This window comes from Dryobates pubescens, chromosome 7 (genome assembly GCF_014839835.1).
Source record: "Dryobates pubescens isolate bDryPub1 chromosome 7, bDryPub1.pri, whole genome shotgun sequence".
Taxonomy (NCBI): Eukaryota; Metazoa; Chordata; class Aves; order Piciformes; family Picidae; genus Dryobates; species Dryobates pubescens.
Window position 1 is genome coordinate 13,237,571 of NC_071618.1, and position 13,666 is coordinate 13,251,236.

General features: G+C 40.1%; 1 protein-coding gene across 1 annotated transcript; it reads left to right on the plus strand.

Annotated features, from left to right (window-relative positions):
* Positions 1–1,403: 1,403 nt before the first annotated feature.
* Positions 1,404–12,461, plus strand: POGLUT2 (protein O-glucosyltransferase 2). The gene is made up of 10 exons (XM_009905255.2): positions 1,404–1,800; positions 4,203–4,408; positions 4,803–5,008; positions 5,767–5,844; positions 8,928–9,100; positions 10,086–10,323; positions 10,906–11,115; positions 11,461–11,550; positions 12,088–12,192; positions 12,407–12,461. The coding sequence occupies exons 1-10, from the start codon at positions 1,631–1,633 to the stop codon at positions 12,422–12,424; spliced, it is 1,494 nt and encodes a 497-aa protein (XP_009903557.2). The 5' UTR covers positions 1,404–1,630; the 3' UTR covers positions 12,425–12,461.
* The last annotated feature ends 1,205 nt before the right edge of the window (positions 12,462–13,666 follow it).

Here is a 13,666-nt window from a genome sequence, read left to right on the forward strand (position 1 = left end):
TTTTGGGGAAAAAGGGAGGTAAGGGGGGGAGAGAGGGGGTTCCAAAGAGGGGATCCCTCCCTGAGGGAGGGATTTTTGTTGTGTTATTTGTCTTTGCTGTGTATTTCTGTGTATATATTGTAAATACCTGTATATATTGTGTTATATATAACCTGCTTTCCATATATGCTTGTAAATATATAGCTTTTTGCTCTTCGACTGAGTTAGCTGTGGTTTCTTACTCTGTGGAGGAGGGAGAGCTAAGCCCTCTCTCAACCTTCCACAAGAGAGAAAGAAAGGCAGTTATTAAGGAAAAGAGATATTATTAGGCTTCAAAAGCACATGCAGGCATTAGTTTTGCTTATCTGAAGGTCCGCTCTGGCTAGTTTGCTGAGAAGCAGACAGGCAGGAAAGGCAGAACAGGCTGGAATGGCAGAACAGGCTGAAACTCTGAAAAATTCCAACTGCTCTAAAACTTAAAGTTGCATTCTGCCCATCTACCAATGAAATTAGTTTAGAATATCATGTTTTCATTTTGATACAAAAACATTCAGCCAGAGTGTTCCCAACACTGTCCCTTTCTTAAAGGCACAACCTCAAACGGTCACACCTACCTGAAAGAAAGTGGTAGTGAGGTGTGTGTCAATCTCTTCTCCCAACTAACAAGTGGTAGGGCAAGAGGATAGGGCCTCTACTTGTGCCAGAGGAGGTTTAGATTGGACATTAGGAAAAATGTCTTCACTGAAAAGGTCAAGCATTGGAACAGGCTGCCAAATTAAGTGTTTGAGTCCCTGTGTAGATGTGATACTCAGGGACATGGTTTACTGATGGGCTTTGCAGCGTTAGGTTTATGTTTAGACCCAATGATGTTAAAGGTCTGTATGTAGTTATGCTTAGTGTTAGTGTTTCACACCAGCTTTCTGTAATGCAATCCCGGGTTGTATTGACGCAGAATAGGCTACTGAATCACACACAATGTGCACATTGGGCAATTGGGTTGGTGAGGAGTCCCTTCACTCAAGCAATCCAGGACAGCGACTTGAGCTGTCACATTTGATTCGGGTGCTCTGGGGAGGCTTTTGAAAACTAGTTTTCCGGATTACAAACTATTTTTTATCCTCACGTTATGGAAATGGAGTGAACGAGTGGAACTTGAGCTCATGACAAAAGAATGATACTGAGACGTCCGACGCGCAAGTCAGAGCTGCCTTTCTTCAGTGCCCTTCCTCTGAGGTGGGTGGCAGCAGAGCCACAGGGCCGCCGCGGGACTGCCGCAGCCCAGGGTTAACCCGGTCCGGGCCCTCAACCGTCCCGCTTCACCCAGCAGCGCCTCTCGGTGCGGGAAGTCCGGCGCCGCCCACCGCACCTCAGCGGAAGCAGGGGGTGTGGTGAACGACAGCCCCGTCCTGCCCCTGCTCCCTTCCTTCAGGAGCGGCGGGCATGGTACCCTGAGGCGTCAGGTCGGGAGAAGGGTGCAGAGAAAGGGCGCCAGCGGCCCTGCAAGCCCTTCAACGTCCTCCTTCCCTCCCCATCTCATGCCGCCTCGCCGAGGACAGAATTCCCCTGTGCCGTGGTGAGGGAAGGAAGAAGGTCCCGGCGGCGTTCCCTCCCGCGCCTCGGAGGCGTTCCTCCGTCAGGGAAAGAGGTCTAAATGCGTGCCCTGTGGCCGCTCTGCGTGGTTCTGGGAGCCGTGGCGGCGGCGGGCGGAAGTGGCCGGCCGAGCCCCGAGCACAGCGAGGTATGGGGGCCCGGGCTGCGGGCGGAGGCTGTCCTCCCCGCTCGCTATTTTTACGTGCAGGCCGTGGACGCCGAAGGGCAGAGGTAAGCGCGGCGACGGCTTTTCTCGAAGGTTGTGGGCAGGAGAAATATCTGAGAGGTGGGTTAAAGAGTCACGTTCCTTGCCCTCCGTCAGGACCGTGGAACGAGACGGACGAGGAGCGGCAGAGCTTTGCTACGCGCCCTTCCCCAGCATCAGCCCCTCCACCACGGGTACACGGGTATGGGGCTTAACCCACCTTGCGCAGCCGTTTAAATATCTGCGGGTCCTGGATCTGAATCGTAATTGTGGGTGCCTTGTGAGGGAACAAAGCGTACTGTCCCATCCTAACCCCCTCCTTTAATCGCACTGGTGCTCCATCCTGGGCAAGGCTGATCTTGCCTGCCAATTTTAGTCGGAAACTTACTGAGGATTTTCTTGTAGTGGCTTTTTCTGTCTGCCACACAGAAAAAGCTAATTAATCTTTTTAGCAGTGTCAAATACTTGTATAAGGGGTTGAGAAGAGAAAAATGTTTAGCAGCAAAACATTTGCATTAGTCCAACAATTTATTATTTATTGTTCTTTGTTAAAATGGTAACAATAACGAATCTATTTAGTTTGTGATATATTTACTCAGGTGTCCTGGTTGTTTCGACTCTTAGGAACATCATTATTTCTCCTAAACATGTCATTCAGGAATTACTCTGTAGGCCATTAGGCAAAGTTCATTGGAATGAGATAGGTAAGCTTAGTTCTGAGAGGACGCTCAGCTTTCCATTCCTACAGAAAGAAACCCTGAACATACAAGCTAGGAAGCTCAGAGTGCTTCTCCATGCAGGTTGTCCAGATTAGATGTGCCATGGCCTGTGAAAGTCTGTGATTGCCAATTCAGCTTATATTTTCAGCATTTAGTTGAACTTGCAGCTCTTTAGTATGTCTGGAGAGGTTTTAGGAAAGTTGGCTAGGCTGCTGGGCTATAATGTGCTAGTCCAGCTGCTTCTATCACCTCCGACGCTATCCCAGACTCCCTACATAACTTGGGACTGTGCTGGAAGAGTTGGAACAAAGTTGACAGATGCAGCATTTTGACTGTCAATTTTGGTTAATATCTCAACGATATGTGATAACAATGAGTTTTCACATTATTTTGTCTGGTTTTATGGAGCGTTTTATGATTGCCATATTGTGAATTTCAGCAAACTGTCGTAAGTAGGTGCTGAATTACAAGGTCCTGCTATAATGCTTTCTCCCTATCAAGACATTGGCGTTTGTAACACTTCTTTCCCCCTTCCCTCCCCTCCATTGTATGGGCCACCATATTGATTAAGAAGTTTAACTGTAGTCTTCCGTAATTATACCTGGAAAATAAAGTCGTCTGGAAACATTTTGTTTCTGTATGTAAAATAACAGACTTGCTAAACTGCTGTAATGAAGCTTGTTCTATTTTTATATTTTTTAAATGGTTTGGGTTGGAAAAGACTTTCCAAGATCAGTCTAATTGCAAGTTCCCTGCCATAGACAGGGACACCTTGCACTAGATCAGGCTTATCAAAGCTCTATCCAACCTGACCTTGCTCACTTCCAGGGAGGGGACATCCACAGCTTCTTTGGGCAACTTGTTCCAGTGCCTCACCACCCTAACAATAATGAATTTCTTCCTCATACCCAATCTAAATCTACCTTCTTTCAGTTTGAAACCATTGCCCCCTGTCCTGCCCTTACAGGACAGGATAGAGAGATGTATCTACCAAAATCCATTTATCTGCTCTCAATGTTCCCATTTATAGTAATTATCAACTTGAGCTAATTGTGCTGTGCTGCATTTTTAAAGATGCTCTGTTCCCATACATTTCTGAAACTGTTCAACATAGAACAGAATCACAAAATTGTTTTGATTGGAAGAGACCTTTAAGATTATGGAGTCTAACTGCTAACCTAGCACTGCCAGGTCACCTCTAAACCACATAAGCACCACATCTACAACTCTAATACCATTAAGGATGGTGACTCTCCTGCTTCCTTGGGCAGCCTGTTCCAGTGCTTTATCAACCCTTTTAATGAAGAAGTTTTTGTTAATACTCAAATTAAACCTCTCCTGGTGCAACTTAAGACTGCTTTTTCTTGTTCTATCACTTGTTACTTAGCAGAACGGACTGATCCCCACCTTGCTACCACCTCCTTCCATGTAGTGCACCAAATGACTTTGGGGGCATGTTCATGAGTATCTGCGTGGAACCTTCTTGTTACCTAATGCTTCTAGCAGCATGAGACATCTTATGTAGCTTAACAAAATTCTCTTTGGAAGAATCATACATTGCATGTGAACACAAGGATGTGCTCATAGCAGCCTAGTGTGTCCCAGTGAAGTAATTGGAAATTATCAAGTCAAAAAGGAAATTATCAGACTGAAAAACCTGTGGTGCATTTCCTTTTTTATTAAGCTCCCACTTATTATTCCCTGGGTAGGTTCACTTCATCACCGGGTGAAAATGCATTCCAGGTGAAGATCACTGCTCCTGATGAGCAGTTCACTCGTGTTGGTGTGCAAGTGTTAGACAGGAAAGATGGTTCGTTCCTTGTGAGATACAGGATGTATGCAAGCTACAAAAACCTGAAGATAGAAGTCAGAACTGGACAGAAACATGTTGCAAAATCTCCATATATCTTAGAAGGTAAGAAGCAGCACCACACACATGGCTTTTTCTCACATACTGCATGCCAGAATGTCTTCTAGGATTAGCACAGGGTTCTGCAAAACTTTTGTTACTTCTTTGGCCCATCAAATCCCATTGGAATTACGGTTTCTTTATAAGTGTCCTGCATGTACTATTCAATATAATGAAACAAATACTGCGAAAGTGTTGCCTAGCAAGTACGTGTTGAGGGCTCACACAGAAGTTAATGTAGCTTGTCACAATTCCACTAAAGTTAAAAAAAGTTCAAACATCCATATAGAGTTGCTGAGGGTTTGTCTCTAAGCAATGAATGTTCAGTGCCTCACCCTCTTTTCTGATCTCAACAACTCAATAGCGTGGCTTATTAAAATAATAATTGTGTTCCTGATAGGGCCTATTTACCATGAAAACTGTGACTGCCCTCAGGAGGAGAGCAGTGCCTGGCTGGAAGTGATGAACTGCCCTCAAATCATTCCACAAATTCAGAGAGACCTAGCAAATTTTCGCATTGTTGATCCAGATAAGATTGCAAAAGAAATTCCACAGAGGTTTGGACAAAGACAGAGTTTGTGTCATTACACCATCAAAGATAATGAGGTACGGGATGGGTTGATGTGAAGTCCACCCAGGGATTTGGTGGCAAGCCATACAACTAGGCTGTTCAGCTGTTCACTGTTGAAAGGCTTTTTGTAGTCTGTTCTTTAAACTTCTGCTTGCTTTCATGTCTTTTAGTAGTTTGAAGTTTGTATACAAACGCAAAAATATCCATCCTACTTTGTAAGGTGCCTTTTGTCCATGTTGAGCTGAAGCACAGTGCAGGCAAATTACTTTCCAAGCAATCAATATGATTGCTGGGCACAGACCCAAGCCTCGTAAAAGCTAATTCAATTTCTTGTTCTCTAAATAGTATTACTTTGGAGTGTCACAATCATCTAATTTAGTATGCATCAATAAATTACTTTGTGCATAATTCTGAAGTAAAAGAAACACCACTTTGATCTCCACTGAGGATCAGAGCTACTTGGGTTTTTTTAAACAAAAGCATACTGACTTTACTGGAGTTTCATATGGAAATGAGAACAAAGGAACACAACAGATATAGGCAACCAGTTTGTTTCCACAAGACAGACCTAAAATGCCTGCAAAAGCAAACAAAGCTTGTCTTGTTGGGTTTTTTTGATCACTTTTCTGTGGTGAGTTAGACGAGATTTCTGAAGCTTCCCAGCTGACTTGTAAATCTCTACAGCTGTAGAATCTGTCTGACTAGTTACCAAGTGATTAAATGAGCTCTAAACTGTGGCAATCATTTTGTGAAATGAAAACACCAGACAAGTAAAATCTTCATTTAATTTTAGGTTTATATAAAGACGTATGGGGAACACGTTGGCTTCAGAATTTTCATGGATGCGATTCTGCTTTCTTTGACAAGAAAAGTGAGTACATCCGTAGAGTCATTTATTCTGTCTGTCCTAATTTATAGAAGCCTGGGCTTAATAAATAAGCTTCAGCATATTTGTTGCTATTTGTGTTAAAAAGCTCTTCTTGCTCTTCACTTAATAACGGAAAGGTCAGATGGATTTTCCTTGCCTGAAGTTGGCATGCTCTAGAATGCTATCTGATGAGTGTATGGAGTAAGATAAATGTTAATTGAATAGCAAGCTTTTATAGGAGAGTGTGATGGATTTGGACAGTGTAGGGTTTTTTTCTGTGAACTAAACAAATCAGCATCTAATAGAAAATCCTGTCTCTGCTAGTACATTTTACAGGAAGAATGGGGGGGAACCCAACAAAACTATAGGGAATGTATGTTATTCTTGATTGAATTTTGTGTGTCAAAAAACCAAGACATAAAAGGTCGAGAAAGAGTACCAAGAGTCCAATAGGTAGTGTGTGGGGAAACCCCTGTGGTATATCAGCCAAGAGCACCACATGGACTCTTTCTTAGGGAACCTTTGGGGAAAAACCTGACATTACGTATGTAGTGACAGAATATAGCAGGGCTGAAGTTTCAACACACACAAATAGGTGATTATTACATAAAGAGAGTAGTGAGAGAAATACAAACATATCCAAGTTATTACCTATTTTTGACTGTAACAAGACAAAGCAATTTGTCTTCAGAGATCTGTCCTAGGTTCAGTGCCCGTTTAATAATTTGGTTATACTGTAACTAAATAGTGGACTACAGCAGATGCTTATTGAATTTCCAGTAAAAAACATAACCTGTTAGTGCAGCACAATTTTATTGCTGAAGTGACAAGGGTAGGATACTACAAAAAGGCTGGATAAGTATGGACACCTATTTAAGACAGGGAGTGAGTGGTTATTTTCTGCAGAAAAGCGTGAGGGTTACAGTATCAGAGATTTAACAGACTCAGTAGTAGCATGTTGTGAAAAGCTAAACACACATAAGTAGAAGATAGACAAGTAACCTTTCCACTATACTCAGCATTAGTAATGGGTCAGTTATGTTCCTGTATCTGCTTCAAGAAAAAATCAGTTATCAATGACTGATACTGAACAGAAGAATGGTAAGAACAACTGGACATACAAGTGGGGTTTGTTCCATCTAAGAGTGTCTAAGAGAGGACGTGAATTTAGCTTTTATTTCTCTAAAAGGTTGCTCTGTGGCATAGGAAGTAAGCTAACTTGCTGAATGATTCTGCCATTGAGGATGTAAATAAAATTATTTTGTAGCTTTTCTATGTTCACTATAACCATTAGGTGGCACTGTACTAATTACAGCACTGAAGATTAGACTGTAGCCAAACCACCTTTGAAGCCAAGGTATACAGTAAAACCTTTTCTGTCAGTCTTACTGGTGAAGACAAAAAAGACTGCTTTGGGTATTGGTCTTCAGAATTTCTGGATGTCTCTGCCAAAGTTTTTCCTTGTTGTCAGGTTAAAGAAAAATGTTTTCAGCCATTTAGGAGAGTGTTTCATATTTGGCAAATTACTAATTTCTGTCTCTGTCCATAAAAATCAATTAGAAATTTAATGCAGCTTGTTTTGGCCACAGAAGACTCCTGAAATGTTACCCTGTGCCCAGCTATTCTGATCTGAAGAATAAGGAGATTTAAGAGAAGAAACACTTTGATGCATATATATGATGGTTCAGCAATATGTTTAAACTCTATTTTTACATGTATAGGAATATTTAATTTGAAAATTATTAACATTCATAGTTGTGGGGTTTCTTCAGAGAAGGTAGTTTCTCATGTTGATGGTAACACTTTGTACAAACATCCTAATCGCACACATACAATCACGCTCTCTAAATTCTCTGTTAGTAATCAGGACAGCTACTCTTGGAGTTCTTCCAACAGTTTTACAAAAATGCCATTATAATAATCAGATGCATAAAACCTGAGATGTGCCAATCTTGTGCACACGGTGCAGTTCTCATTTAACTTGCTCAAAAAACTTGCTACGCAGCAAGAAGTCTGTTTGAGAATATGCAAAGGCAAGCTAATTTCACTAGGATTTCTTTGCTTTAAAAGAGGTATCTAAGGATGATGTAGTATAATTTTTAAAATTAATGTTCCAGAGAAGGTGAACTAAACAGATAGAGTATCAGTTCTGCAATAACATTATACATGCCTTCAGAGTTCTGTAAAACTCAACTATATGTCACCTTCTGCTCTCCAAACTGAAGTGTTCCACCATTATCACTTTCTCCTCACAAAACAGCTGGTCCATCCCTAGCATAGTATCTGCCTTTCTTTGTACCTTCTCTGACTTAGTTTGTAAATTCCAGAACCACAGACAATGCACAAGATGAAGGTACATCAAAGTTTTATCAAAGTTTTTAAATTAAGCCTTTTGTCATGTTGTTACATTCATTATACATCAACAGTATTTTGTTTGGTTTGGGGCTGTGACAGTGATTTCAGATATGGCTCCATACTACCAACTGTTTCAGGTAAGTGAGGATGTTATGTTTAATAATTAACCCCAGCACTGACTAAATCTGATCTCCCCATCATGGCTGTTCATTTCTGTTACTTCTGTTGAATTTAGTCACAGACACAGGACAAATCAGTTCACTGATGTGGCAGAAAATTTACCAGCCAACAACAGTTTTCCATACAGTAAAGGGGGTGGTTCAGTTTACCTGGGAACTATACAATTGCTACCAGATCCCAGTACTAGCTTGGGATAAAAATTGCATGGGCAATCATGTAAAGTATAAAAAGAAACCATCCTCCAAACTGGAGTGTTCCTATCCCTTAAAAAAAAAAAGAAAAAAGAAAAAAAAAAGGAACTAAAAGAAGGCATTTATGTGACTTTGTGCAAATCTTCAAAAAAAACCAAATTATCTTGTAGGCTTTAACCTGTCATCTCAGTACTTCTAACATGTTTCTAAGCTTTTCACAATGTGTTACAGGTACATAGAGTATATTAAAGACATGGCTGTTTTTTCCCCTTAGTGAGGCTGTTTTTAAAATGCAAGATGCTAGCAGAAGAATACTGGCTTTTATTAAAATGGATTTGTCTCTACTTTGCTTCTGTTTAGGTGAAAATGCCAGATGTAGAATTTTTTGTTAATTTGGGAGACTGGCCTCTGGAGAAAAAGAAGTCTTCAGAGAATCTGCACCCCATCTTCTCATGGTGTGGTTCCAGTGAGTCAAAAGACATTGTCATGCCAACATATGACTTAACAGACTCAGTTTTGGAGACTATGGGACGGTAAGAAATTACTTGAAATTTCCACAGAATTCACAGTGAATGATTTTCCAAAAGGATACTTGTGTTAACAGTATATGAGCTGGTTTTATTCATTGAGACACTGGCACCCTATAGGCAGGCAATAATCATGTAATCAATATCCTAACATCAACCAAATTATCTATTATACAACATAAATGACACATATTCAAATACATCACTGTTTTACTTCTAAAAAATCAAGATTAACCGAAACATGGTCAAGTCCCTGAAAACAACCCTTAGGGTGAATGTTTCAAGGTATTTCAGCATTTTGTCTGTTTGTGGTGTTTCCCAGCCATGAACATGTTGACAACTGGCCAGGGCTCTTTTTTCCTGACTTTCCTAGAATACTTTTTCTGTACCTTTTAAAGCCCAACACAGCCAGAATTCTCAACCTAGGACCTACCATCTCCCACTCTGGTTGCCGATCCTAACTGACCTTGCTAACTGCTCTGTTACTGTCTCGAAACTTTACAAAGCTAGCTTCTCAGAGATCTTTGTAATCCTTTGTGAACCTGTTTATCACTTCACTGCATTTATTTCATTTTCCTTACCTTCATTATCAAGACTTTTCCTAAATTTGCTCCCACAAATTATATGTTTTAATTTAGCAATGTTTCTAAGGAGGTGGAATATGTGGTATTAAGATAGTTACACGTAGGTGTTTGGTAACCCCTTTATATGTATATCCACTTCTATCTACCTTTTTTCCCCATGACTACTGACAGGTGCTCTTTCCAGCGTTGTCATTAGACTGCTGCTGCCTTGCCACAGGCCTGTGAATTTGACATTCTTTATCTACTTTTTTACCTGCAAAATTATTGACACAATGCATAAACAGTTGTACTTGCCACTTAGCTTCACACCTGATATTTGCCTGTTGGTAGTGTAAACTCTCTGAAGTGATTGCAGTTAAAAAGCCTTCCAGTAGGCTTCACTGTTAAATCATTTCTTTGTCCCCCAGAGTCAGTCTGGATATGATGTCAGTTCAGGCGAATACTGGCCCATCATGGGAAGACAAGAATACCACAGCATTCTGGAGAGGACGTGACAGTCGCAAAGAGAGGCTTGAACTTGTAAAACTCAGCAGAAAATATCCAGAGATCATAGATGCTGCTTTCACAAACTTTTTTTTTTTTAAACATGATGAAAGTCTCTATGGCCCCATTGTCAAGCACATTTCATTTTTTGATTTTTTTAAGGTAAGCCACTAACCATTTTGGGCAACTAGGTTCTCAGTGTTTCCCATTATCAAATAACTTTGTATATATTATTGGTAATGAAGTGGTTTTTAGTTGTTTTAGCACACTAATAACACGCATGAATGGGCATCCTTCCCATAGGATTAACTGCTATGTAGCTTTAACACTGAGGATAATAATGTTTGATTTATAGCTAGAGGTTCTGTAGAACCTTGTGTAATCTATATAATACCAAGTTCCTTTTTATTTCTTTTTCCTGATTCAGCGATCAGGACTACTAACATAACTAACATAGTGGGAAAATCAGTGGATGAAGTGACACATCTACCCTCACATCCCAGGATGAGCACCTAAGAATTTCTGGAGAACTTAATTGATGAAGAGGGCATCTCTGTGTACCCTGCACTGTGATGAATTCCAAACTAAACAATAAAAGCTACTTAAGCACTGATGCTTGCCTAGCCAATCCCACATTTCTCAGTATCGGCAAGTCAGTAATACCAGTGCCCTCAGAATAATACAACCTAACCAAGCTACTTGGGTCTTCTGTTTGTTAATAATTTATGGTCATTTCCTTTCCAGTATAAATATCAAATTAATATTGATGGCACAGTGGCAGCATACAGATTGCCTTATCTACTAGCAGGAAACAGTGTGGTGCTGAAGCAAGACTCCATCTACTACGAGCATTTTTATAATGAGCTGCAGCCTTGGAAACATTATATTCCGTTTAAAAGTGACCTGAGTGATCTACTAGAAAAACTACAGTGGGCAAAAGAGCATGATAAAGAGGTAAATACACATTTAGAAGTAATCAGAAAAGTTTGTAGACAAAATAGAGCAAGAAGAGCATTTCTTTAAAACAAAACAATCTATTAGAAGGACTTGAAAGTTACTGTCATCAACTCTAGAGCACTTTAAAAAAAAAATACATAGCACTGCCTGTAAGTTGAAATTAAACTGAACTTTGGAAAAATTAAGAATCTTTTCATAAGACTCCCTTACATCTAAAATTAAGAAGGCATACATAAATCAGTTATCCTGAACTGGCAGCACTAAACTCCAGAAGCAATACTGGCACCCTGAAATAACTACTGGGCTTGAGAATTTGAAAATAACTTCTATTTTCTTCAACAGGCAAAAAACATTGCAAAATCTGGACAAGAATTTGCAAGAAACAATCTCATGGGAGACCACATTTTTTGTTACTATTTCAAACTTCTCCAGGTTAGTATATTTTTAGTGCCTTCCACCACAGAAAGAGAAATCCCACAGAAAGAGTTCAAGGAAAGGGAGATGCTGGAAATTGGCCAGTCTAGTACTAAGGCCACAAAGCAAGCAGCAGCAATTAAGAACTTCAGTTGGTTTACAAATATTGAATGCAATCATTTCCTACAAAACCACTTAAGACCACACTGGCATTCTGAGAGAAGCAATTTGATCCTACACATCTTGATCTAATCTGCAGGAGTATGTTGCCCACAATGATCAAAGAATTCCACATCAGACACACACCCTGTGAACCACAGCTGAAAATATCTGTGCATTAGCACTGAGATACTAAAGCTCCAGTGAGACACCCACAGGGGCTCCTGTCTGCAGTTGAGTATCTGCTTACCCTGTCTGTGACATAGCTTGGAGTCACAAGTTCTACAGCCCCTATTGCTATAGAACTGCACAGCTGAGTCAGTGCAGTCAATGCAGTCAGGGTAGACAATCTAATGAGTTTATGAATTAACAATACCATGTTTTCTTTAAAACTAGGAATATGCCAGCTTGCAAGTGAGTGAGCCAAAAATCAGAGAGGGGATGGAGAAAGTACAGCAGCCTGATGATGACCTGTTCCCATGCACTTGCCACAGAAAAAAGGTATGGTACATACAGCATTAAATGAAAAGGGCTAATGTCCTCAGTTCTTAACCAAATGGGAGTAGGCATCACTCAGTACCCCATGGTATTAGGCAGTAGGTTAGACCATTAACATCTGTCAAATTTAGAAACATTTCTTAATGTATTTGCAGGATTTGCTGTTAAAAATTGAGGTGCCAGTTAACTGAAAAATATTTCTTCTTTTTGAATGCAGGCCAAAGATGAACTCTGAAAGAAACAATTTTTGAATATTTACCTACATTCAGACTTAAAGTCAGACATGCATAAAGTATCAATGGATAATGCCAATGACTATTATGAAGTTTACTGTATCATGATCTTCATATGGAAGAAAACCAGGCACCCCCTTTTTCCTTCTTCTCATGCAGTGGTTGAAGAGCCATGTTCAAAAACATTTTTATAACTTTTTTATTTTAATAAAATCCACATTTGTATCAGCCATGTGTTACTGTCCTGAGATACCTTGGAAGTGCAGATACTTTTTACTCACACTTGTTATACTGAATCTGTTCACAAGTCTATTAAAGGACAAATAGGAATTGTCAGTTTATACCCACCCCACCCCCCCCACCATGTATCTATCCCAAGTCCTCTTTTTCAGACCATAACTTTGTTCCTTCTGAATCAGCATTCTCAAAGACAGTGATGTGTGGTTTATAATACATCTCTTTAACCTGAAGGAGAAACACAGTACTATTGACACTTTAGGAATATTAGGTAAAAGTTTTTAGGTTTCATTCAATTTTTCACAGACACTTTGTCTATGAAGCTCAGTCTCTTTGGCAATATGAAAATAAGTAGCATAGAACTGTGATTACTGAAACCAAACTGATCATTGTTTTTAGTCTATTTTAAAAATACCTACATGATTCTGTTACATTTGGGCAATTCAACATCATCTGATTCATAGGTAGATTTTTAAAGTCTAAATCAGTCAGATTCTAAAATCAACACCTGTGTTTCCAGTACAAAGTGGGTATTTTCTCTGTAATGCAATCAGTCAATTTAAAATCCATACAGCTATTTTCTTGTACAGCTGTATTTCTGCTGTGGTTATTTAACCCCATTACTGCTGGGAGATCAGAATTCTTGTGGCATCTTGTAAGAAACAACAGAATAATATTGTATCTGATTAACATTTTTTACTTTGACCTTCCTATTATTTTTACTGTAGCAGAAGCAAGCCTATCATTTTCCACATTTGCTCATGTGGCAAACAATATATAACTATACTAATCTAGTGAATGGATTTTTCTTCTAGCTCATCTAAGCACCTGACCAAAACATCAGAAACCCTCTCAGTTAACCAGGGCTGACAGCACATACATTAAGCAGCTCTGAACTGCCACACAAAGCAGCTCTGCATACTCATGTTGAGCAAGCTACATGCCATAAAGATGCAGAATTGACCAAAGCAGGTTCTGGGGAACTCTCCAGTGGAGATGAGACCAGC

Coding starts and splice junctions, on each gene's coding strand:
- POGLUT2 (XM_009905255.2), top strand. CDS start 1,631: ATGCGTGCCCTGTGGCCGCTCTGCGTGGTTCTGGGAGCCGTGGCGGCG. Junction 9,101..10,085: donor GTTTTGGAGACTATGGGACG/GTAAGAAATTAC, acceptor TTTGTCCCCCAG/AGTCAGTCTGGATATGATGT. Junction 10,324..10,905: donor CATTTTTTGATTTTTTTAAG/GTAAGCCACTAA, acceptor TTTCCTTTCCAG/TATAAATATCAAATTAATAT.